The sequence below is a fragment of the Naegleria lovaniensis genome (assembly GCF_003324165.1).
Source record: "Naegleria lovaniensis strain ATCC 30569 chromosome Unknown tig012, whole genome shotgun sequence".
In the NCBI taxonomy this organism is placed as follows: domain Eukaryota; phylum Heterolobosea; class Eutetramitea; order Acrasida; family Naegleriidae; genus Naegleria; species Naegleria lovaniensis.
In genome coordinates, this window is record NW_025407834.1 from 300,131 (window position 1) to 324,954 (window position 24,824).

At 37.1% G+C, this 24,824-nt stretch overlaps 12 protein-coding genes across 12 annotated transcripts; 6 read left to right on the top strand and 6 right to left on the bottom strand.

The window, feature by feature from the left end:
• Nucleotides 1-39: 39 nt before the first annotated feature.
• Nucleotides 40-1,360, bottom strand: C9374_001246 (uncharacterized protein; the record flags this gene model as incomplete). The annotated part of the gene is made up of 4 exons (XM_044688226.1): nt 40-235; nt 284-1,092; nt 1,145-1,270; nt 1,334-1,360. 4 exons carry the CDS (start codon nt 1,358-1,360, stop codon nt 40-42), a joined length of 1,158 nt encoding a protein of 385 aa, XP_044551644.1.
• A 1,057-nt stretch (nt 1,361-2,417) lies between these two features.
• C9374_001247 (uncharacterized protein) lies at nt 2,418-3,558 on the top strand (the record flags this gene model as incomplete). The annotated part of the gene is made up of 2 exons (XM_044688237.1): nt 2,418-2,589; nt 2,639-3,558. 2 exons carry the CDS (start codon nt 2,418-2,420, stop codon nt 3,556-3,558), a joined length of 1,092 nt encoding a protein of 363 aa, XP_044551645.1.
• Nucleotides 3,559-3,621: 63 nt separating this feature from the next.
• Nucleotides 3,622-5,170, bottom strand: C9374_001248 (uncharacterized protein; the record flags this gene model as incomplete). The annotated part of the gene is made up of 2 exons (XM_044688248.1): nt 3,622-4,216; nt 4,281-5,170. 2 exons carry the CDS (start codon nt 5,168-5,170, stop codon nt 3,622-3,624), a joined length of 1,485 nt encoding a protein of 494 aa, XP_044551646.1.
• Nucleotides 5,171-5,351: 181 nt separating this feature from the next.
• On the top strand, nt 5,352-8,100 carry C9374_001249 (uncharacterized protein; the record flags this gene model as incomplete). Its single annotated transcript, XM_044688259.1, has 4 exons — nt 5,352-5,839; nt 5,900-6,038; nt 6,101-7,270; nt 7,342-8,100. 4 exons carry the CDS (start codon nt 5,352-5,354, stop codon nt 8,098-8,100), a joined length of 2,556 nt encoding a protein of 851 aa, XP_044551647.1.
• A 98-nt stretch (nt 8,101-8,198) lies between these two features.
• C9374_001250 (uncharacterized protein) lies at nt 8,199-8,917 on the bottom strand (the record flags this gene model as incomplete). The annotated part of the gene is made up of 3 exons (XM_044688271.1): nt 8,199-8,678; nt 8,734-8,748; nt 8,795-8,917. The coding sequence occupies 3 exons, from the start codon at nt 8,915-8,917 to the stop codon at nt 8,199-8,201; spliced, it is 618 nt and encodes a 205-aa protein (XP_044551648.1).
• Nucleotides 8,918-8,993: 76 nt separating this feature from the next.
• On the top strand, nt 8,994-11,017 carry C9374_001251 (uncharacterized protein; the record flags this gene model as incomplete). The annotated part of the gene is made up of 5 exons (XM_044688282.1): nt 8,994-9,510; nt 9,567-9,630; nt 9,680-10,297; nt 10,352-10,447; nt 10,498-11,017. 5 exons carry the CDS (start codon nt 8,994-8,996, stop codon nt 11,015-11,017), a joined length of 1,815 nt encoding a protein of 604 aa, XP_044551649.1.
• Nucleotides 11,018-11,759: 742 nt separating this feature from the next.
• On the top strand, nt 11,760-12,431 carry C9374_001252 (uncharacterized protein; the record flags this gene model as incomplete). The annotated part of the gene is made up of 1 exon (XM_044688293.1): nt 11,760-12,431. One exon carries the CDS (start codon nt 11,760-11,762, stop codon nt 12,429-12,431), a length of 672 nt encoding a protein of 223 aa, XP_044551650.1.
• A 747-nt stretch (nt 12,432-13,178) lies between these two features.
• C9374_001253 (uncharacterized protein) lies at nt 13,179-15,140 on the top strand (the record flags this gene model as incomplete). Its single annotated transcript, XM_044688304.1, has 1 exon — nt 13,179-15,140. The coding sequence occupies one exon, from the start codon at nt 13,179-13,181 to the stop codon at nt 15,138-15,140; it is 1,962 nt and encodes a 653-aa protein (XP_044551651.1).
• A 48-nt stretch (nt 15,141-15,188) lies between these two features.
• C9374_001254 (uncharacterized protein) lies at nt 15,189-16,850 on the bottom strand (the record flags this gene model as incomplete). Its single annotated transcript, XM_044688315.1, has 1 exon — nt 15,189-16,850. The coding sequence occupies one exon, from the start codon at nt 16,848-16,850 to the stop codon at nt 15,189-15,191; it is 1,662 nt and encodes a 553-aa protein (XP_044551652.1).
• A 94-nt stretch (nt 16,851-16,944) lies between these two features.
• Nucleotides 16,945-18,097, bottom strand: C9374_001255 (uncharacterized protein; the record flags this gene model as incomplete). Its single annotated transcript, XM_044688326.1, has 2 exons — nt 16,945-17,787; nt 17,876-18,097. 2 exons carry the CDS (start codon nt 18,095-18,097, stop codon nt 16,945-16,947), a joined length of 1,065 nt encoding a protein of 354 aa, XP_044551653.1.
• A 794-nt stretch (nt 18,098-18,891) lies between these two features.
• C9374_001256 (uncharacterized protein) lies at nt 18,892-20,979 on the top strand (the record flags this gene model as incomplete). Its single annotated transcript, XM_044688337.1, has 1 exon — nt 18,892-20,979. The coding sequence occupies one exon, from the start codon at nt 18,892-18,894 to the stop codon at nt 20,977-20,979; it is 2,088 nt and encodes a 695-aa protein (XP_044551654.1).
• Nucleotides 20,980-21,041: 62 nt separating this feature from the next.
• On the bottom strand, nt 21,042-24,746 carry C9374_001257 (uncharacterized protein; the record flags this gene model as incomplete). Its single annotated transcript, XM_044688348.1, has 4 exons — nt 21,042-22,213; nt 22,328-23,059; nt 23,110-23,208; nt 23,276-24,746. The coding sequence occupies 4 exons, from the start codon at nt 24,744-24,746 to the stop codon at nt 21,042-21,044; spliced, it is 3,474 nt and encodes a 1,157-aa protein (XP_044551655.1).
• Nucleotides 24,747-24,824: the final 78 nt, after the last annotated feature.

A 24,824-nucleotide genomic window follows, 5' to 3' on the forward strand; every position in this document is an offset into this window, starting at 1 on the left:
GTTATGACTACCACAATGAATCGTTATGTTATTCATTTATTAGTCCTGATGTGCTCTCGGTACATTGAAAGGCTGTGGATAAAAGTTTTTGACAATGAAACAATTGATATAAAACACCAAGGCTTCTTCGACCATCGTCAAAACCCAATAATTGACCCACGTGATCACAGTATATTGTATGAACAGAGAAATTACAGGTCCAATTAGATAAAGCAGAAATGCCCAACGAAAAGCTCTATTGCAGTGTTAAACCCCTATTTCATAATTCCTAAAAAGCACTTACTTATACTTCTTCATTTTGATGAACACTTCGCTTTGATTATCATTACTAAATTGCTGTTCTGCTGATTGAATCCTAAGCTTGTCAATAGTTTGATTCATTGCAATAATAGCTCCGAAAGTTATGACAAATTTGAGCAATTTGAACGAGAGGAAGAAAATATAGCAAATAGAAGATCCATTGCAGAATGCATAAAGTAATCTTGATCCCAAATATCCTACAAAACAGACAGAAAATAATAATCTGACTTTAGGATTCATTCCTTCGTCTGTAATTGAATATCCTAGTGATAATAAAAATAATATTAATAGGAATGATGTTTCTCCAAATACTCCAATGACCGAGAGAGTAATATCCAATGCATCCGATATTTGCCCAATAACGTTCATATACTCAAAATATGTAAATACAGAGGAATAGCTGATGATCTGTAACACAAGTCCAATGGCAATAAGTATTTGAAGACGGTAAATATGTCTCCTGTTTTTCAAAAAGAAAAATAATAAATAAATTAGTAATCCACCATGAGCGACCATCAGAACAAAGAAAAGTAAAATATAAGGATGTTTTTGTGTGCTCAAATGTTGTCCATTTGGATTAATCAACTGTAAATCAACTTTGACATTAATATCTGTCTTTGGAGTGTAAGGATCACATTTTAGCAGTAAAAATGAATAATGTGTACTCGAGTCAATTTCAATAGATTTCGAGATGGAGAACGTCTGATCTGTCGTTTCTAAATTGCCAACATTTCCAATTATGCTGGGTGACGATAGAATGGCATCGCTATTTTGTGATGTAACTGGAATTCTCTATTATTTTACGTTCGAGTCACACGGTATTGTGGTCACAAGTATAACATACCAATGAAGAAGGCACATCACATAAATACTGTGTATAAATTGCATCAGTATCCCATTTTGCCGAGTTGAGCACAAACCAAAAACTGAACGGAATCATGACAAATACAAGATTGGAAGAATCGGCAGACTATTGACACAGTTGGTAACGATAAATATTTTCCGAAACGTGTTAATATACTAAATAACGTACGGATTTTGTGGTTATATTCACCTTCATTGTTCCTCCATTTAAAAATCCAAATCCCGAGCTTTCCAAGTCAATCACATTAGATTCAGTTCCGGGAGGATTGTAAATGCTTTACTTGTATAAATACATAACACGTTATCATTGATCATTAGCAAAGTTATCATCAATACACATAAAAATCCAACAATATGGGAAATTTTCCAAGTCGTTGTGCTGCTGCCAGCAGTTTTAGAATGGCATTTCCTGTTATTCGTTTCATTCCTCATTTTTTATTTTAGAAGAAATAACTGATTCGATTTGATGGCCTAGTCAAAAATTTGAAAACAAATATTTGAATTATTTAAATAGATACTTTGATATTCCAAGTATCAAGAGCGATTAAAGAACCCATAGCTTGTATCGCCACCAATTTTTTTACATGTATTTGAACACAAGATGAATTTCAATTTTTTGGCAATACAACACATCGCGACGGTTACCCCAAAGTTTCAATCCCAATATTCACTCCGTCATTTCATTGATTGTCTTTGCTGTATAAACCAGCAGCGACCAATCACCAAGAACCTTTGTAACCTCAAAAAAAATAGAAAATGTTCTCGCCTTCCATTTTTCAAGTTTAGACATTCTCCAGAAAACAGAGCAGATAAATCACTTCTATCCTGACCATTTAACAAAAATATGTGTATGTGATGATCATGGCCTGTTTTACTCATTGATGAGTTTCAGACAGTTAGATTCAAGTGTGAGAAGTCTTGGGACGGAAATTTTGAAATGCATTGGTTCCGCTTTCCAACAGCAACGGAGCGAGCGTTTGAGATATTTCAATATTGTTTCAGTGAATGAAATGCAACTATTGAAAAAATACTACCATGAATCAAACAGTTCCATTATAATTGACCACACTAATAATTATTGGTCCAAAGTCATTCTGCTTAATCCACAAGCAGCAAATTTATCAAATGATAACCAAGAATTCGAAAGTTTTTTACAAACTCGAATATTTGTATCGATCATACAATGGCGGCCTTTTCTTTCTATGCCACGGAGCTAAAGCCCAAAAACTCAATCATCAAAAAAATAAGAAAAGATGGCTCCGTCAGAGATTATCCCAAACACATCCGAAGAAGAACCAATGCCCAATCAGAATGATGATGGAGCAATGATGGTTAGCGGTGATGACGAAGAATCAAGTCCTCATACTGAATCAAATACAACAAATAACGACGCAAATGCAAAGAGCGTTATGCTGAGTCAATCAAGTAAGTGATATTCAGCGTTCATCATGGTACTAAACGGATGGATATCAAGTACTAGATATTGTATCCACGAATTTTGAAGTTGAGAATCTTCCTGGTATTATGCTACGAGGTTGTGATAACAATACCGATTGGACAATGGAAGAATTAGATCAACTAACAAAACAATTTCAAATCATGTATTCAAACGTAAGCAAGAGGATGAAGAAAATAATAGAACAAATCAGGAAGGTCGATAGAGAATTAGAGAAAAAAGGAGCAGGCATTCCGTCATCGACGAACACAAACACCAGCAAGAAGAGAAAACAAATGGATGATGAAGATGATGACGATGATGAGCAGCCATCGAAGCCTATTACAGCCACCCCGACAACAAGAAGATGTTTTTCTCCTCTTCAATCACGAAAGAAGAACGACTATAATTCAACAGCATCGTGGGAAAAGTATACAAAACGAAGTAATAGGGGCAACATCAACATCATGGCTCCTGTTTCTCTCAGATATAACAACAACTTAGCAGCAACCATGGCAAATTGCCATTGTCAAGCAACAAAGAACATTTTCCATACACCACCTCTAATGAATTCTTCACAAAAACAAAAGCAGGATCAAGTTCAATTATCAGGACTTTTGTTGGCAGCAGCAGCTGTTGACAGAAACAAGATCAACGAATCAAATCCTTCTAACAACAAAGTTGAACCATCAAGCTCTTCTCTCATCTCCTGTGAATCAACAACCACCATTACCAACACGTACCCTTTAATTAATGTACCATTATCATCAACAGAATATTCGAACACAAGCAACGATCTTCAACACATGAAATCATCGAATTTAGATGAATCTAATACGCAGGGATATCAGTATCAACATGTATCCGATAACAACAATTCAAGTTTGACACTTCCTCCTCTCTCATCGATTCAAACATTGAACGATTCTTCTCATAATAGTAGCTATCCGTACACTTGATGATAAAGAAGAAATATACTTTCTAAATGCAACTCTGAATCGCTTTGGCGAATGGTTTATTATTTACATTGAAAACTCTTCCGTCGAGTTGTTCATTTCTTCTTCTATCAATGGTGCATGTGTTGGGTCGTACCGTAACCTCAATGCTTTCAGAAACCAATGATGCTTGATACCTGGTGGCTTACTTTTGGCAAAAACGTGAAGAGCTTCATCAATTGAAAGATGCTTTTCACTAATGAGATAAGCACAACAAATAAAACCTGTTCTATTGAATCCATACGAGCAGTGCACTCCAATGTAGTGCGATGGAAACTCCTCAAAGAAATTATTTATCACTCGATTGAAGTCCGTTTGTTGTTCAATACCCGGAATTTCCTTAGCCACAAGTCTCACTTTGATATAGTGCAATGGCTCAGTTTCCGTATTATCAACAAGGCGTTTCATTTCCTCGGAGAAACTCTCATAAATGGAGAGTTTTCTTGCGTGTTTAGCCGTGACAATGAATCGCAAAAATGTATCTTTTTTTGCTTCACTTCCAAAGGAAATCTTGTTCAATTCGGCCCAAAAAGTGTCTGGATATTTTGGCACACAAACATTATCTACATCATAAATACAGTCATGATTTGATAAATCTACAATGCCAGCAACAGCGTATCCTCTGTTTTGTACCGAGCCATTGGATGATGGTTAGAATAATGTCATGAATAATTTCAAATACTAACTTTTTCAAATTGCCGAACAAAAAGTCTTCAGATGTAAAAGGTCGCCACTTTTTAGCTGATTCCAGAAATTTGGTTTTAATGGGCGTTTTTAAAGGAATAATGTGAGTAGGTTCTAAAGGTGTTCCGTAGTTGTCTAATTCAGTCCATTTGGAAATCTTTTGTAGTACATTGTGGCGAACATTGGCAGTGGTGGGAGAAGGAGTGTCATCATTCATTGCAACGCCGTCATCATTTAAAGTAGTTGGCGTTGCTAATGACTTATCTGCAGAAGAAATTGTTGATACATTTAAAGGAGGAAGAGTCAGTTCAAAATTTCCTCCGTTATTGTTGTTACTGTGCAATGCGTTTGTTGGTGGAGTCGTCGGAGAAGAGCCATTGCTCTCTCTTCTCTGATGGAATGAAGAAGAATTTACCGTGAGAAGTTGCAAGGAAGGCTGATGTTGAGAAGAATGAACGACTATGTTATCATTGTCGTGATGCGTTCGTTGTTGTTGTTTCTTTTCATCATGATCAGAAAAGCAGCCACTTTCATGAACACAGATGTTATGTTGGCTGTTGTTCATGATGCTGTTACCGTCCGTAATATCATTACTGCTGTAATTGTGAGTGGACGATGATGAATCTGATTCTTGATGATTGCATTCCAAACACAATCCATTGAAAGAATCCAATTCATTATTCCCACAACAAGCACCCCCTCCATTACTTTCAGCTCCGAATAAATTTGATGCGTGATCCGATGAAGAGATATTGTTTGTATCAGTACTAATGGTCGTACTCACACTGGCATTCTCTTTTTGGGGGTGCTGGGTGAGGTAGGTGGGTGCTTCTGTTATTTCAGAAGACGACGATGGAAGAACTTGCGTTGATGAGATTGAGGGTTGGTGCATTTTTTTAGATACTCCTGCTGACAACAAACTTTTACTGACAACGGTCAACAAGATCGTTTAATGGTTTTCAAAGATCCTTTCTATTTCAACAATTTTTAAAGCTTCATAAAGGTTCATATTTACTTGTACACACAACAGCACCTTCCAAAAATTCAACATACAGCTCCTTGCTTTTAAAAAAATGCAGAGACATGAACGAGTACCTTCGCACATGAACTTGTATGACTGGGACTCGGAGCCTGAAGCGAATCATTGCCCCATCCTTTGTCGTGCTTCTCTTGATGATAGCAAGCAAAATGAGCCAACCCCAAATTCAGCTCTGATGATTAGAAGAAGAGATCTTTTAATTCCGAATACCATGGTACCTGCTAGCCCAATTCGTACTGTACATTTACTCGCTGAGAAACCTAAAGAAATTGTTAATAATTTCGGTGATCAATTAAACACTCTTCCAAGCGATCCAAAGCTTCTTAAAGAAGTTGAAAATTATGATAGATGTTTTTGTATTGACGCTATTCTTTCAACCGATGAATGTGAGCAATTAATACAAGCGACAGAACAACTTGGATATCAAGATATTGATCAAGAATATTTAAAAGAATATAGAAATAGTCAGAGAGTGTTGGTGATTAGCAAGAAGCTTGCAAATTTGTTGTGGGCAAGAATTGTGTAGGTTACTTTTCTGATACGTACCATTCAACAAAGTTATACTCGTCATGAACAATTCAGCCCTTTTATGCAGTTATCTGATTATGAAGGAGTGAAACCATATGGATTTGATAATAAGGGGAAATGGAAACCTATTGGTATCAATGAATGTCTTAGATTTAACAAATACTCAGAAGGAACTTTTTTCAAACCTCACATGGTAAGCAGGAGTTGATCGTTCATGACATGAATCGTTTCACATTTTGTTTTTTCTCACAAAAGGATGCTCAATTTATCAGAAACGACAATGAGAAAAGTATTTTCACTGTATTGATTTATCTAGATGATACAAAATATGGCACTAATCTGCTTAAAAAGGTCTCAATGAATGGATCCAATAATGTCATGAGCTTTAGAACACTTGGCTGTATTGCACCAAAACGTGGAACTGCAGCAATATTTAACCATGATTTATATCATGAAGGTAATACCGTTCTAAATGGAAGTAAATACGTGTTAAGAACAGAATTAATCTTTAGAAGAGTAGATTCAACTAATATTTATAGAGATAATTTCAAAACCTCAAAAGAGTTTTTGAAAGTTAAGAAGTTAATTGATGAAAGCGATGAATTAGAAAAACAAGGTAAAATCAAAGAATCAACAGAAAAATATTTAATAGGCCATGAGCTTCAAGTAGAATTCTCACATTCTATCAAATCAAAGCCAAAAAAATTGAGTAGCCTTGAGAAATGTCTTCCTGAAGAAATATTCGCATTGATATTTAGCTTCTTGCGCCCTTATGAAATTTGTCAAACCATTCTTCACATCAACTCAACAATCAACTCATATGCAAGAAATGAATTACTATGGAAGAAGCTGTACGAAAATAACTGGCCAACTCAAGACCATGCAATCACAACACGACCTTCTAATACTTATTCAAATTTTTATGGACACAACTCCGTTACTACTGAGACAATTGAGCTATGTGTTTGTACAGAGAACCAATTAATTTCAAAATTACAGAGCTTAAGCATTAGTGATGAAAAAGATTGGTATCACGCCTTTATAACACGCTCTAACATGGAATCCTTCTTCTGCCCAGTTATACTTGCTCCTGGAACTTATTATTATCGATATGGCCTAGCAAATGAAAATAGCTTCTTTGCGAGTAGAAGTTTATGTTTAGTGCCATCTTATGGACACTTTTCATTTATTGGATATGGTTATGATGATTTGATTTTTGGAGATAAGGTGAAAATGAGACGTCTTGGCAAAGAGAAACCTCTTTTCAGGCCAGATGGAAGCATTGAATCTATTGAAAATTTTACATATCTCATCAATCAAATTTATGATGAAGATTTAAGCGTTTCATATGAAGATCATCCTTTAATGATTTGTGTTCCTCCCTCTTGGACTGAGGAAGAAAAGAATGAACTGAAAGAACATTTGGTAAGTATATGATCCTTGTGAGTTTCAAAAATTTTGGGATGTTGACCAATGGAACAATTGTTGATCAATAGCTTTGCTCCACAAGCATTCCAGCAATTGCAATGATTGACTGTTCAGTCTGTTTATCGTTGTATTATCAAGCTCCAACATGCTTGATCATTGATTTAGGGCCAGCAGGAGTGAGATGTTCATTGGTTGTGGACAATCATGCTCAACGAGATAAGGAAGTCATATTCACTCCAGATATCAAGCAAGAAATGCAGAATTTACGAAAACCTAGATATTATGACGACTTTGCAAAGGATTTCTTGAAATCGGCAATCTTACCGCTTCAGTCTGAGTGTGACAATCCTTCTGAATTTAAAAAGTTTGTTTCGAGTGTTCCAGCCCATAATCTCGTCTACGATTTTGGAAACGAAAATCAGTACATTGATGGCCCTGTCAGAGTACGATTAGGCGAATGGTATTTCAGTCAAATTATTCCTCACATTGAGGAATTTATGATCAATGTTTGTACGTTAGAAAACTACAAAGTGAGAAACCTGTTACTTTCAAATATTATTGTAGTTGGAGGATTTTCTCATATCAATGGCATTCGTAACAGACTTACGTGTCGCTTGAAGACCTTAGTTCAATCGGCTGTGTCTGAGGACTTGGAAATCTCAATCACTTTCCAACAAGAAAAGCAAAAACCAGTTTTAGAAAAGTGTGACAAAGTGAAACTAGCAAGAAGAGAAGCCGATATGGATGTAGTACAAGGAGCTAAAATAATGTGCAACCTTAGCAACGCAAGAGAATATTTCGAGAACAACCCTCATATCGATGAATAAAGTGAGCATTTCTTACAAGTTGAGCCATCGAAAATTTGAGAAAATAAATAGTAATTCTCGTTTCGCGTGATTATTATCAAAAGTCTTTTTATTATGATTTACTTGGAAGTGGCAGTTGGAGCCTTAACGTTCTTGCTTCGCATTTGAGCCTTCATCATTTGCTTCTGGGCCTTTTGTTGTTCCTTTCTTCCGGATTGCTCAGTCTTGTTTTGCTTCTTTTGAGCCTCCTTTGTTGAAGCTCTGATCTTTTCTCTTTGTTGTTGAGTTTGATTCTTTTGAGCCTTGATGAATTCAAGAGAAGCACCTGCAATACCTCTTTCAACTCTGGCAACTCTTCTCTTCTTGTTCTTCTTGAGTTGTTCAACGCTTCCCTTCTTGTGTTGTCTTCTGTAAAGTTGAGTCCATCTGATTTCTCTTGGATTTCTTCTAATCAAGAAAAGATGAAGAGACTTCTTTGAGACGAAAGTGAAGACAGGTCTAGTACTTTGAACGTTGGTACAAGGAACATATCTAACTCCGTGACCTGGGTAGATCTTGTAACCAGAGAACAAACAAACGTCAGTCTTGATGACCATTTTCTGAACATTTATGGATGAATACCTTCGCAAATGCGAGAAGCATAATAAAACTTACAGTGTGGATTTGTGGCTATTTTTTTTCAACGAAATTTTTTTAAAAATTTTGGTCAACCCACTTTACAATGAAAAGATTGGCTAGCCAAATGCTTTGGTAGAAACTGAGAAGTTGTAGTATGAAATCCCTTTTTCAAAAGGCCAGTTTGAGATTCGAACGACCGTTTGATGAAATCTCTCGCCATTGATTGATTGTGATCTCTCATGGTTTTGCATAGAACAACTCGTCATCACAAGCCTCTGAAGTATCCCTTTAAAAAAATGAGTTACCCAAACAACGACGACTTCCTTGCTGATTCAATTCATGATGAAGAGGCCAACAGTGGAACACAAGAAAAGATTGGACCTTTTATTTTGAAGAAAACTCTCGGAGAAGGATCAACAGGAAAAGTAAAGTTGGCTATCCACAAGGATACGGGTGATAAAGTCGCGATCAAAATTATCAACAAGAAAATTCTAACGCACAAACCTCATCTGAAGAAGAAGGTGGAAAGAGAAATAGCTGTAATGAAAATGATTCGTCATAAGCATATCATCAGACTGTACGATGTGTTACAAACAAAAAAGTATTTATTCTTGATTATTGAATACGTGGAGGGAGGAGAATTGTTTGATTATATTGTAGAAAGAGGAAGACTTACCATAGAGGAGGCCTTCCATTTCTTTAAACAGATTATTCTTGGAGTTGAATATTGTCATAAACAATTGATCTGTCACAGAGACTTGAAACCCGAGAACTTGTTATTGGACAGATACAAGAACATCAAGATCGCCGATTGTAAGTTTGAAATCCCTGAAAATATTTACGTTGATTAATTATTACATGATGGACAGTTGGTATGGCATCACTCATGGAAGAGGGCAAATTGTTAGAGACCTCCTGTGGTTCTCCTCATTAGTAAGTAACTGAAATCATTGATTCATTTGTCATTGAGCATTTCAAATAGCGCATCTCCTGAAATAGTAAAAGGATTAAAATATAACGGTATGGAGGCCGATATTTGGAGTATGGGTGTTATCCTTTATGCTCTTCTCACAGGAAGATTACCTTTTGATGATGAGACTTTGCATGTTCTTTTGGCCAAGGTCAAGGAAGGAAAATATGAAATTCCACAATTTTTAGATGAGGACGTTCGTGACTTAATTTCTAAAATGTTGAAATTAAATCCTTCTGAGAGAATTACGATCAAAGGAATTAAAAACCACCCTTGGTGGAGAAAAATGGAAAAGAAGATGAGTCTTGTAGAACAAACTCTTCATCACACTTCATCAAGTGAAGAAATCTCTCAACAAGATGCTATTCAAGAAAAACTTCTTCAGCACAAATTGGAAAATATTGGGGCTTCTTCATCTGAAGCTACTGCAGAAAACCATATTCAAGAGACAACTAATATTTGTGAAAATATTGAGCCAACGGACCAAGATGTAGACTCTATTCCAAAGAAGGAGGAGGAGTATATGGTTCAATTGGATGAAAATTCTATTGACCCTGAAGTTTTTCAATCTACACTTGAAAAGACGGGCTTGACAGAACAAGCTTTGAAGGAGGCACTTATGGCACCAGAGTAAGTTGTTGTTTATTGAGATCCGGTATCTAAATATTAATCTAACAAAAATAGGAAAAATCTGGAAACTGTATTGTACAACCTTATTTTACAATACAAACGTGAGTTGGGAACCGCACAAACAAACGTTTTTAACACCTCAAAATATAGGTATGCAATTTATCTGTGCTTTTTAATAACCTAATTTTATATTGTTGTAGTGTTGGTCCATGTAATCCTCTCACAGTACCTGTAGATAAGGCAGCAGAACTGAGAAAAAGATTGCAAGAAGCAAACGGTGAAGATATCGAACAAGAACCTGTTAATGAGCCATCTGGAGAAAAGGAACAAACTGGTATTAAATGGTTTGCGTTTTGGAGAAAGAAAAAGACAAATCAGAAAGACGATTCCTCAAAAAAGAAACAAACTCCATCACAATATGGCCTTCATAGTAGAAAAAGTCAAAGCGAAATTTTAGCTGAAGTCACTCGTGTTTTTAAAGTTTTGCATATTCAGTTCGAGAAAGCTTCAGAATCAACTGTAAGATTTGGATGTACATTCCCTGTAATTAAGCAAGGAGAGCAAAATGATACCGTAATTGGAGAAAAGCAAGTCATCATGGACATGACAATGAGTGCATTGGAAAATGATGGATTTGTTTTGAACTTTACTTTGGTTTCAGGAAAAACCTCCGATGCTCGTATTTTGTTTGATGCTTTGCAAGATGAAGCAGAGCTTTGAGGAATTTGGCTCGATTCTATCTGCACCAATAATAATAACATTTATCTTTGTAAAATATATATTCCCAAGCCTCTGAACTTTCCGCACGCATTCATAAATTCCCTGTACCTCACAAAATAAAAATGAACAAATTGAACACTGCATTCCACTCCAGCCGTTGTGTCGGAATGATGAGAACACGAGCTGGAAGTTACGTACAACAGACATACGTTCAATTTTTATTGAATGCAACAACAATTAATAGCAAGTGGGAAATGACAACAAGATATTACTCATCATCACACATAATAGAGAATGATGAAATTTCGTTGAGAAATTTTGATTCAAGTCATGATTTGCAAAAATCAAAATTGACATCATTTCCGAGATCTCATCCAAAGAGTCAATCTACAAAGCAATACATATCAAGGAATTGGAACACTCTCAATTTTCTACTTCGATTTGATTCTGCTTCCATTCTCTCTATCGCTTTGAAACGCCCAAATATTCAAATGTTTAATTTTCTGATTTGCACTTGTGTCCAGAACGGGAATCTTACATTAGCAAGAAGCTATTTGCACAATTTAAGAATACTTTTACAAAAACTAACGTTGATGTCAAGTCAAAACATTTTCTTAACCAAATTATTGTGGCTTTATTGAAACGGTCTCTTAAATCTAGCGACTTTTCAATAGAAGAGGCGGAAGAATATTTCTCGTATTTGGAGAATTTGAATTGCGTTACAAACCTCTCACTCATCACAATGTTAGAGATGTACAGAAAGTCTTTTGAGATGGAGAAGGCGTTTAAATTAGCAGATAGATATTGTAACAAATTCCAAAAGGACCTCTCAGGAGTTCTAGTATCCCGAATTATTCTGATCTCTTCAAAGTTAGGAAATACTGCAAAAAGAACTGAGTACGGAAATAAGTTTTTGAATTGGTTGAATCCGAATGCAACCATTGAGGCGCAGTCCATGTGTTATGAAAATCTCATCGCTTGCTATTTACATAATCCTCACAAAACTCTTGAAATTCTTTTGCATATGGAACAAAATCACATGATAATTTCAGATAAGGTGAAAGAGTTTTTTTTCTTGCAATACGAAATTAAGAAATTGAAAAGAGAGAATTCAGAATTGTCACTGACACCCAACATCTGTCAATCAAATAAGAGCAAGTCTCATGAACAGTTAGGACATGATCCTTCTTCAATTACATTCAGGCCACGAGAAGAGTCTACATACAACCAGCAAATAGTGTCGCACGTTTTGAACGACGATCGCTTTTGGTTAAGTTTAAACCATTCCTCATCGATTAATCCAAACTCAAACTTGACTCAACTCCGTTCATCAAGATTATTGCCGGACAAGCTTTCATTTTCCCAGTTCTCCAAAGTATTTTCATCACACTTCATTATGCAACACTACAAGTAGTTGATCGACATGTGGTCATCGGTTTTTAACCTCTACTTTCAATTTCCAATACGTGAACCAAAAATACGGAAAAGTCACTTCCGGTTTCCAAGACAAGTCCGAGTTTGATTGCGTAGAGCGGTGATTCGCATATTTAGAGCTCTAATATTCCACACAAAGTCAAAGAAAACCAATTGCGATATGAATGAAGAATCTCAAAAAGGCTCTGGTCATCTCGCTGAGTATTGTTATGCCTTTCATGGAGTTCGAAATTGGCATTAGCAATGTGGATAATGCATTGTGAGTAATGCGTTGTTTGTATTTTCATGTTAATTCTAATCTTCATGAAGGAGAGCATTTATTCCTCACTGTCCCAAACACAAAAAAAACAACGCAAAGAAAGACAGCAATAATCTTTGATCCAGTTCGTTTCCTCTTGTACTTCTCTCCCTAGTACCTGATCAAGCGAGGCAGACAACATTCCCTCTTATCCAACCTGTGTACATTTAAATTCTCGAAAAGAGCTTTGAGACAACATACACTCGAATCGTGTAGAGAAACACAAGTAAGTGTCTTAGTCATAACATTCAACGACCGTTCAACAATGAATGCTCGTCATTCTCACTGGTCTCACATACTACTACGCACAAACTATTTTGTGAATCATCAAATGATGATTGGACTTGGTCCTAAATAGCCTTTGCAAACAGTCCTTTTTGCCTTTTATTTCGGTTTGTCTGCAAATACACACGTTTCACTTTCCAAAAAATGTCTTCTGAATTACCAACACATCTCGAAAACAAGAATGGTCATCCTCTCGAAACGATCATACCATCCAAAACACCTGTGAATACCTCCTCCTCTTCAACTGCACATGATAGCCATCATGGTCAAGAAGCATCCTCTTCTCTCTTAACGGTAGGATATGGCCAAAATCATTCAAGTTTTGCAAGTTCTTCAAGTGGATTTTCCACTCAAAGCATGGATCCGTTATTGCCCAGCTCAAATGAAGGAGGTGAGTTGAACAACAACAACAACAGTAGTAGCAACACAAGTACCAGACCTACTACGGCTCTCACTGCTGCTAGCTTGTATGGATCAAGCGCTCCCTTGAATATACCTTTCAGAGATCATGACGATAGTGATTCTTGTGCCACCTCTCATAGTGGTGGTGGAGGTGGAGGTGGTTGTGAAACAGACAATGAAGAGAGTTCGAATCGAACACCTTACTCTCCTCAAATTCAATCCACCTCACTCAATCATCATGACCGTACGAATACAAAACTCACAGGCAAGACCACCTTCACTTCCAGTGTGACTCATATTGAATTAGAAACTATTCACAACAGTAATAAGAGCAATCATGGAGACTCTAAAAGTAATATCATGTCCTCAGCCACTTCTGGAAAATCACCCTCTCGTACTCAATCCAATACCAATTCTAAAACAAGTGGTAGTGAGCATGGTATTAGAATCAAGACATGTTGTGGAACGATTGAACTTTCATGTCTTAAAGTAGTGAATGTATTTTCCTTATTAGTGAATTTAGTGGCCTTTGTTGCATTGGGAATTATTATTGTCGTTAGTTATACAGGTGGACAAGCTTATAACGCTGTTTTAGATGGTCTCGACACAGATACTACTTATTATAGACAAATGATGATTTCGAGTGCTCGTTCGACTGCATTCTGTAACTTTACTCCTTCTGTTTCCAAAAACTATTCGATTGAGTATAACATGTATTATCAAAAGTTTATAGAAAATATCAATGTCATTCTCAAAGTGGTTCCAAAAGAATTGCAATATCCCGCTGTACATAATATAAGTCTTGCCGATTTGAGAACATCAAAGGCAATGACTGTGGAACGTATTGCATTGAATCAATCAGCATTGGGAAATTACCAAAGTGCAATGAATTTACTCGACTCAGACAATTACAAGTATTTTGTGGATGGTTACGATATTGAATTTCAGCCACTGGTTGATTTTTTGCATGCTTTGGATATGGAAAGAAAAAGTTTCTCTCTTCTCACAACTACATTGTCGTTGATTGTGATTTGTGTGTCTATTGCTATTGTCATACCAGTCGTGCTAAGTTCGATTGGCTTTTCGTTGAAGAGAGATTCAAGTAATTCAAAGAAGTTGAAACAATTGAAGGCCACACAACTCTCAGAAACCATGAAGGATAAAAAGTCAAGAGAACTCTTTAGAGCTCACTGTGCCTCGGAGTTTTCACTTGAAAATTTCATGCTCTTGGATAAGATTACAGATTACAAGGAGTACTCTGAGAGAAGCTTCCAAATACAAGAATACTTGTATGACAATGATCAAAGCGAAGAAACTGCATCAACCATTACATCTGCAAGCTCTTCTGAACAGCAACCAAAGAGAAAGAAGAAGAGGGGATTCACAGAGAAAGATTTGATGCAAATTGAAAAGAAAAAGTTTGAAATTGCATTTGAAATTTACTCAGAGTATTTAGACGTGCATGGAGACAAATCTGTCAACATTAACAAACAAGCCTCAGAGTCAGTCAAGGAACAATTAGACTATTATGCCACGGGCCAAAGCGAACACTTACCAGACCTATTGTTCGATTCAATTTACAACGAGATTTGTATTCTCATGTTGGATTCTCACCATAGATTCATAATGAATCAAGAGGCAAACAAACAGGCAAAGAAAGAGCAAATCAAAAAGAGGGAAAAAGCAAGGAAGCTCAAAATTTAACTAGTTAAATAGGGCAACATTAAAGTTTCATGTTCAATAATCAAGTATTTATTGTTGAACGGCGCTTGCGGTATTTGGGCGACCTGTTTGGTTGAGACTCTTTTTAAGAGCGAATTTCTCTCTCTTAAGATTGTTCTCCTTTTCTTTAAAGTTTAATTCATTAGCCACAAGATTCTCTTTCAGAGCAGCAATTTCATCTTGCAGAGTTGAAATCTTCTTTTTCAATAGTTTTTGGTCTGCAACTTTTGATCTATCTAAAACCTCAATCTTTCTTTCCAGTGACTCAATCACAGCATCTTTATCAGAGATTATGTTTTCTCGTTCGGTTGCCAGTTTTCTCAAATCATCAACGTCTTTCATGATCAAATCCACAACTGAAGCTGGGACAAACTCATTCTTTTGTTCGTCAGATTCTTCTTTGATCTGCTCTAACTTTTCTTTGATAATTTCTGGATTGCGTTTACAGTCTTTGAGTAATTTATCAACCTTAGTTTCTTTCAAAGCTAGTTCAATAGACTCATATCTTTGTCTCAAAGATTCAATCTTCTTATCTTGTACTTGAATCGTTTTCTCAAGAATGGCTTTTTGCTCTTGCAATTTTTTAACCTCGCTGTGTAAGAATCGTTTGTCTCCTTCTAATGTTTTGACAGGAACAACATCTTTTTCGATGACTAGCTTTGAAATTTCTTTATCCTTTTTAACAAAGGATCTCTCAGCTACCCTAATTTCTTGTTTCAATCGCTCATTTTCCTTGGTGACAGCTGCAATTTTCTTTTTATATTCTTCAAACTCTTCGGACGTGTTTTTGAGGGTCTCTACATGATTATTCAATTCTTCGAGGCTCCTTGTTTTCATTCTTGTAATTTCTTGCAGAGTTTTAATCTCCTTTTGAGCCTTTTCTAACTTCAAAAGTAACTCTGCATTTCTGCATTCAATTTCATATACCTTGTCGTGCTTGCCCTGTAATGTTGCCATTTGCTTTTCGATTGTTTCAATAGCTTTGTCCTTCTTCTCAATGGCTACATTTAAGGTACGAATCTCAGTTTCTAATGAGCTGATTTTTACGTTTTTAAGCTTGATTTCATTTTCTAGCCCCAGGATACGATCGAGAGCGTCTTCTTGAACAACGGTTCTACTCTTTGTGTCTGTTGTTTTTTGCCTTTGAAGAGAGGCGATAGCATTATGTTCCTCAAGTACTTTCTTCTCGGATTGAAGGGTTTTAATTTCTATTTCTTGTGCACGAGATCGTTCCTTAATCTTTTCAAAAACATCTTGGAGATTTTCAAGATCAAGTTGAGTTTTTTCAATGGATTGCTCTTTCTGTTTTACAACCTTTTCAAGGACTGATTTTTCGTTTGAAACAAGATCAAAGGCTTTTTGAAGATCTTTAAAGTCTTGTTCCAAACGAATGTACTTGGCATATAATTCTTGTGATGGAGATTGAACTGAGAAAGGAACTGCTCTTTTACTTGGTGTTCTGAGCTTGTCTTTTCTAAACATATCAGAGCTATTGAGGTCCAATGGAGGAACCACAGGCGCTAATGAAGAAGCCACTATTGGAGAGCTTGATTGTTCCGGAACATCCTCTGCTACAAACTCTTCATCTTCGGTTTTTTCCATAGGTGTTGTTGTTTTCTCCTCTTCATCAAGTGAGGCTCCTTCCATTCCTAATATTGTTGTTGTTAGAGATGATGGTTCGGTGGCTGACATGAAAATTTTTTTTCAATTACAATTTTAAATAAGGCGCCAATCCGATGCTGCTCTACCAAGCACAAATCATATTGAGAGATATCAAACCTGTGATTCAATGCTTCCATCCACTCTCATGTCCATTTGCTTGATATGGCTCCAAAAAACCTCGAAATATTATTTGGTTATCGTCTTCATAGCACATTGAACTCGTAGAGATGCTACTACAGCGGTTATTGGAGTGGTTGATAGCCTCAACTGCTGATTCACTGGTTGTTGATACATCAATGATATTATGACTAGTCGATGAGTCAACAAGACTAGTGGTGTGATGCATCATGCGTGGGTTGTTGTTCTCCGTATTATTATGAGGATGATGATGCGAGGAGAGATGTCTCTTATAGATCCACCTTGATCCGTAACCTTCATGATTTCTCACTTCAATACAAGGTACATTGTGTGGAAGGGTATGGCTATTAATGAAGGTTGCTTCATCAAGAATCTTGGAAAGAATTGAAAGTGCTGTTTTGTTTTTCTGTTGTGCATTTCCTTTGAGGATGTTCGAGCCTCCCCACCACTTGTCTGTTTCACTTCGATGACAATGTTTTGCAAGAGCTCTTGCACCTACGGTCAGACCACTACTTGGTTCCAAGACACGACAAAATGCAGTAACGAGTGCAGAATAGGTTGGAATAAGATATCGAATACTTCCAACGGTTTTTCTCATTCGTAAACATGTTTGAATTCCTCTCAAGCCCATATCCCTGATAATTGAATGGACCATTTCTTGAATGTGTGGTATTTCTTGATCCATCGCTTGTTTCAGTGCTAGTATTCTGTTCGTAAAGGTTTCTTCAAACATTGAATAATAGTGCCAATCGTCTTCTAGCAAAGTGAATTTTTGAAATTGAATTGGAAATTGGTTTTGTTCCATCCACAAGATCCAAATAAATGCAATCTATTTGTTTTTAATTAATATAAATATTGATTAAAACGTTAATAAATAAATATATCATGATGCAATGTAACAGTATTATTGATCATACCTCTTCAAATAAGTTTGAAAAACTCCTTGTCGGATATCCAATCATAATTTTTCTAATACACCCTTTAGATTCGTCATGTTGATCAAAATATCGAACATTGTTTATAAGCTCTTGAATGTCCAAATTCTTGTCTGTTTGATGATCGTCAACGGATGTGAAATTATTCACACCGAAACAACTCTTCAAATAATTTAATGTTATTGGAATGGGTGTCGGATCCATGTTTAAATGTTGGGAAATTGGTGTAGAATGATTTAAATATTTAAGATGAACCCATTCCATCCACTCACTACTCCTTTCCGATAAGATATAATTTGTGAATGAACATTGAATATAATTTACAAGCTTATGGAATCGCTCACAGATCACAGACATTTTTAAAGTGATTACAAAAGCTTGTAAACCACATCCTCTTTGACCTGTCGTACCACAGGGGCATCATGAGCAGTACAATTCAAAGCCTCTTCCTTCTGGCACAGTCACAGGGTTTGCAAAGTTTTGGGCAATGCACTCACCGCAATAATTCTCATTGTCTTATTGTACTTTGGATTGAGCAGCTGGATGTAAATTTGATGAAATACCTTGTTAGTTTGACGATTGGATTAAATTAATTTAACAAAACGAATAAAATAATAAAAAAAGTAAACATGGAAATTGAGACCTTGCGATCCAGATAACATCGGTGGGTATTATTTAGACCAATTTCTCCAATTGTATACATTCAGTTTTAACTCAAAAAACATAGACCCAATTATCTTATTGCCAATACAAACACTTCTTGTTAAGGTCAATCTCCAGCCAAGTACATTGCTTGCTGCTCTGCGGAGTGAGTTTGTGCGGAATACCGTGTGCAGATGAAAAATCTCATCCACTCGAGATTGCTTGTGTAGTAATCTCCATGCGACCTCAACAATATTTTGTGCGTCCGTCTGAAAACATCAAACACAAAAACAGACGCAGTCCAATCACAAAAAATTGATTCTTTCACGTAAACACATTCTTTCTGTATCACCATCATGAACATCTCAGATGCTATTCTCACCTATCTGAACGAGAACAAACACACGTGCGATGCTGAAACAATGGTGAATAACATTCACACCATGGTTCTGCGATGGCAACAAGAACAGCAACAATTCATGAACAATCATTTCTCTACTCCAACGACTGAGAACCCTGCTCTTCCCCAAACGATCCATAACAGCAGCAGCTTACTCCCTTCACGAACTGCTGCTGACATGCTCGTGGCCGTGCCATCACAACAACCACAACTCGCTAGCCCAACAACCAACCAAACAGCAACCACAGAATCCTTGTGGATGATGAATGGTAATCAACCAACACCGCCCCTGTCGACGCTCCACCAACCACCGATCACTGCGGCCAACAACCAATCGTTGCACGGCTCTGCTTACAACACTCATCACAACACGACACGGCAACAACAAGGATGCAGCAGCAATACTGCCCCACACGAACAACAACAATCAGTCATGAAAATCTCATCGACCGCTACGGCCCATCCTCAATCCCTCAAATCGTCTAGCGTTACAAAGCCTTCTCATATGACCACAGAAGCGCAAACTATTAACTCGTCGTCGGGGAACATTGCTACAAATCATCATCATACAAACACAATTTCAAGTCAAGACATTACCTTATTCATAAAACCTGCTCGTAAGACAGCCAAGTATTTCCTCATGTACATCCCTCCTAAATTGTATTGTAGTCCTTACAAGTATGATCTCATGCTTCGAGTTCCAACTCACATCAATGATTCCTATGACTTTATATTTACTCTTCGTGATGCAGAAACCGGAGAGAAGATTACAAAGAATAATAAGGGAGTTGAAGCCTATTGTATTGAACGAACTAAAACTCAAAGAAAGAATTACCTTAAACCTGGTTTTTCAAATGCTACATTCCGTTTGAACTTTTCAGTATGTAGCTTCCACAATGGCAGAAAGCCGTTCATTCTAACCATTCATCTCCGAAGCAAATCCTTGATGCATTGCATGATGAATACAGGTGGCGAGATGGAGGATGATCAATTGCTCTTAACGAGTGAACCTTTCTCTATTTTTGCAAGAAAAGCAGGAACAAGAGGTCAATCCACCGATGATGATTGGGGAGTAGTGGCTCAACAAGGAGGAGGAGGAGACTCATCCGAACCACACGTAGGCTCAAGTACTGAGGACGAGGAAGTAAAAACACCTAAAAAGAAGAAGGTACCTTCATCATTGACAAAGAGAAAGAGAGGTTCAGACCATGATGAGGCTAGAAGTGAACAACGAATGACACTCACTACCAAATCATCAAAAAAGACTAAGAGATCTTCATCTAAGGTAGAAATCACTCACACTGAGAATAGCCATGCGAGCAGTAGTAGCACTAGCAGCACTAGCAGCGCAAGTTCATATTCCGATGATCATCAAGCAAATCATGATCATCATCCATTGGCCAATTTTAATACTCAACAATTGACCACAGTGAATATTGCAACAGAGTTTGATCAACTTTCTGAACCACCATCATCACAACAACCACAGCAAGAAGTACAGAACAACACTTCCTTTAACAACTTGTTTGAAACCGATCAATGGTCTCAGCTCTTTGAAAACAGTGCTCTCTCACCTGACATTGCTCCGTTCTTGGAAGAAGAGATTGTGTCATGCCAAAAGCAACCACAACCACAATCAGCCATCTATGAGCAGTTTGGTAGAGATTCCATGATACAAGAGCAGCAACAACCCGCTGTAGATCTAACCATGGCGCTGTATCAAGAGCTGTTGAAGCAATTCAACCGAAATACTTCTCAATTACCTTCTTTCATTGCTCAACCTAAGCCTGAAGCGAACCAAAAAATCTGGTCTCAACAAATTCAACAACCTCAATATCAACAACAAACGTTGCAGAACACAACAACCGTTGATCCTCTTGATTTGGGAAGGCTGTTGCGAAATAATAACAACGTTTCATTAAGTACCAATGTACAGCCATCTCACAACACAAACAATAATTTGTTGTTGACCATTGATGAGTCTTTGTACACAAAGCTGTTTGGAAACAACTACAATCCAAACCATTACTTTTTTAACAATTAAACACTTGTAAATTATGAAAACGTCTTTTATGATAAATATTTTTCAAACCATTCTGAATAGGATTATTCTGTGTTGTCTCGTTCTACAAGTTCAGCTTTTTCTCGAGCAGTTCCACCTCGTTTGTTGATAGCAATATTGTCCTCATCGTTGTCATCTTCATCGTCGACAATGTAATTCTTCTTTACATTTTTCAGTTCATAATTATCATCATCTCCCAAATCCACATAAGTGTTTGTGTTTCTGCCAATTGCTGCTTCTCTATAACCCTTTTGAGATGTTGTCACTGCTCTGTATTGTAGATAAAGATAGATGGAAAGGAAGGCAAGAGCAGGAATACAAATGATGGCAAGTAATCCAAACGCAATGGACAAGTTCGAATAAGTTTCAACCCTTTCAGCCAAATAAGCATATGGAATGAAAGAATAGGAGGAGCATCCTGTCGATAATTCAAAGTTACCAGTCATGACAATGGCATAAGGTTGAGGTCCTTTGGTAACAGCATTACCTCTCACGACAATGTTATAAAGACCTACTGGGTCTAATTTGTCCAATTCAACTTGCTCCACATTATTCAGTTGATCTGGTTCTGCTCTTGTTTGCTTCACTGATGATTTTCCTCCATTTCCAAATAATTTATCACCTTTTGGTGTGATCACTACTAAATCCAAATCATTGATCAGGTGAATCTTGGCAGCAGGTGAGCTTGGAGGATCAGTCCAAACCACTGTAACCTTTAAAGGATTATCACCTTGAGATTTAACATTTAAACAATATTGATGAGTTTGGCCAGTAGTCAATTGAGAATCCACTCGATTTGGTACATAAAGTCCCATACTCTTATCCATAACATTGCTCAAATCAATGTGGCCAAAACCTTGCATGTAGGTGCTTTGAAGTGAAAAAGTATGACCCTCTTGATATTGAAGTGGCCAATATTGATGTTTTGAGAGAAGGTGAACGTATCCAGTTAATGGCTTTGAAGAGTGAATCAAAGTAGCTTTTACAAGTGCAGCACTTGGATTGAATCCTTGACTTGGATTCTTACTTCCTGTGAGATAACCCTCTTGGTAGAATTGACGTACTAAGGCAGCAGCTCCTGCAGCTAGTGGAGCAGCCATGCTTGTTCCTTCGTGATAAACCATTTGATCTCTAATGTTTGTTTGTGTACCACACTTTTTAGATTCTGTAGTTCCAGCAGAAAGGGAAGAAAGAATTTTCTCTCCAACAGTGACGACTATTTTCAAAAGTATGAGAATAGTGTTGGGTCATGTAATATTGAGCATGACATGTTGTCGAATCACAAAAAAATACCTTGAATCAAATAATACACTCCCGAATATTAACTTACCATCTGGCTTAATTCGTCCATCAAGAGTAGGACCTCTTGCTGTGAAAACTGCAAGATTTTCCTGACTATAGTATTCTGGATGTTTTTGCATTTCAAGCCCAATACATTGTGGACAACATCTGAACCCAATGGTCAAAAATGGAGAAAAATCTTGAACACCACAACATTCAGTTGAAACTGTCTTGCAAGAAGTGGCACAACAATCGTTTTCAGATTGGAAATTTTTTGCTTTCTCACACTTGTCTGGATCATAGAGATCACTCGCCTTGAGACAGAATTTTTGATAAAGTTCAATCCTTAGTCTGTCAATGATTAATTGAGTCGAAGTAATATTGAGACTTTGTTGGAAGCTCTGAAGTGTACTCAAAGAGGCTCCAATGGATAAAGTATTTTTGGCTTCTGCTTCACTAGTCAGAGAGGCGTATCCAAAAACACCACCACTGTTACCTGCAGCAAAGACTGGAAGGAAATCCTTCTTTTCCCATGCGAATTGATCAATTTCTCTCGAGTTTGTAGAATAACCAAAGCCAAAGTCTTTGAAAAATCCTGTTCCCCAAGAACTACTCACAACCTTTGCTCCATTTTGATAGAAATATGGGAAATAAGAAGCATACAGATCTAAAGGTAAGTACACGACACCAAACTTCTTTGGACACTTCTTTCCATCCTTCATATCACATTCACAAAGGGTGTCAGAAGGACAAGAGCATCCATCATCACTGTCACAACCAGCTACAAGTTATGATAATGCTAAAGCAATTATCGATAAAGCTGCAACTTACCATCAAGGAATGCAAGCTTGGCATCCTTAGCAAGGGCGTCATGGTCTTTCAAATCTGCAGGAATTGCACTTGGATGAGTGCTTCCAGCCGCAATACCAGCTTTACAGATGTCAATTTGTTCCATAAATCAATTTGAATTGCATCAAACAATTATTGCATTACTTACTGACGTGTGTTCCATGTCCCATTGGAGAATCAAGAGCGTCCATGTAAGTCCAAAATGACGCAAATTTTCTGTGATTAACATTTTGCACAGAGTCACGTAAATTTCTTTGGAAAGGAGGTTTTGATTTGTCATCATAGAAAAAACAATGATAATAATCGACACCTGTGTCACCAACACCAATAACTTGTCCAGAACCTGTAAGTCCCATACCCCAAATTGGTTTGTCAGTTGGCTTCTTATAGCTCTGAACCAAAGCATTGGAATATCTGCCATGAATAATGGTTGGTGTCTTAATTTCCACCCAATGAACTAGACCATGTTCTTTTAGTTTTTCTGCCAATTTCAAAGCGTGTTGATGTCCATTAACGCCAATAGCAATTTTTTCATTAGATACAGCCTTAACGCTTACATTGTCGTCCTCAGAATTTTCCTTAACAAGTTTCATCAGAGGAGAATTGACATTGGAAATTTCATTCAACTCTAATTCTTCCTTAGATTCATGCTTTGCCATCGTAACCATTATAACAAAGTGTACATCTTTTCCTTTATCCTCATTTGATAGTAATTTTCTAGTGAGATATCTGAATGCATCATCGTAAGGTAAATCTCCTCTCATCACTCGCTCAACGACAACGGTTTTATCCAAATGCACTTCCAAAACATCTCGTGGTACAGATTTATGATCCCTATCGACCAAACCAATCCAACAAACCTCCTCGCTAGTACCAATACTACTAAACCATCCATTGCTATTACTACTCATCTCACGATTCAAATACTCCTTTAATCTCAACACATTCTTCTCGGAGCCACTGATCATAAAGGTTCTCTGAGGGAGATAGTGTCCGAGACGAACCGTAAATTTTTTGGCTTGTTCTTGGAGCCAATGAAATTCTTCTTTCGAGTGGCACCCGTCTTTGGAGTGTTGATGTGTTTCAGCAATGCGATCATAAAAGTGTTTATGAAAGTGCAAGAAAAATGTCTTGATGTCATTCCCTTCTGTTGTGGCCGTCGTTGCAAGAGTAGTTGTCATGTCATGAGTTTCAGAATTTTGACTTGTTGTTGATGTAGAATAGAATGGACTCATCATGAATTGAAATAATTTAACAAGAGACGAAGTAGACATGCCGCCATTCTCCATCATCATGGAAGATGAAACCATGGTTGAAAAGTGATCACGAGTAGTTCGGGTATGAATCGTATGTCCACTTCTGAGATGAATTGAGTTGTAATGACGATCAATTTCTTGTTGTTTTTGAATGGACAGTTTATGATTGCTTGTTGTGGTCAAATTTGATGGTACAAAATTCTCATGCATGAGAAGTGTCATGAGAAGAAGAGAGCATGTGGCGACAAGCACTCCACTCATGACAAGCAATGTTCTGTTTGGCACACATTTTGACTTGAATGTTTGAATCCGATCATCACCATCCACTGCAATTATTGTTGTGGCCTGGTTTGTTTCAGACATTTTTTTTTGTTTTGAAGTCACCTGTCGATCTGTAAATGACTTGACAGAAGATGAACTCTTGTTTGTGAGGCGGTGTTG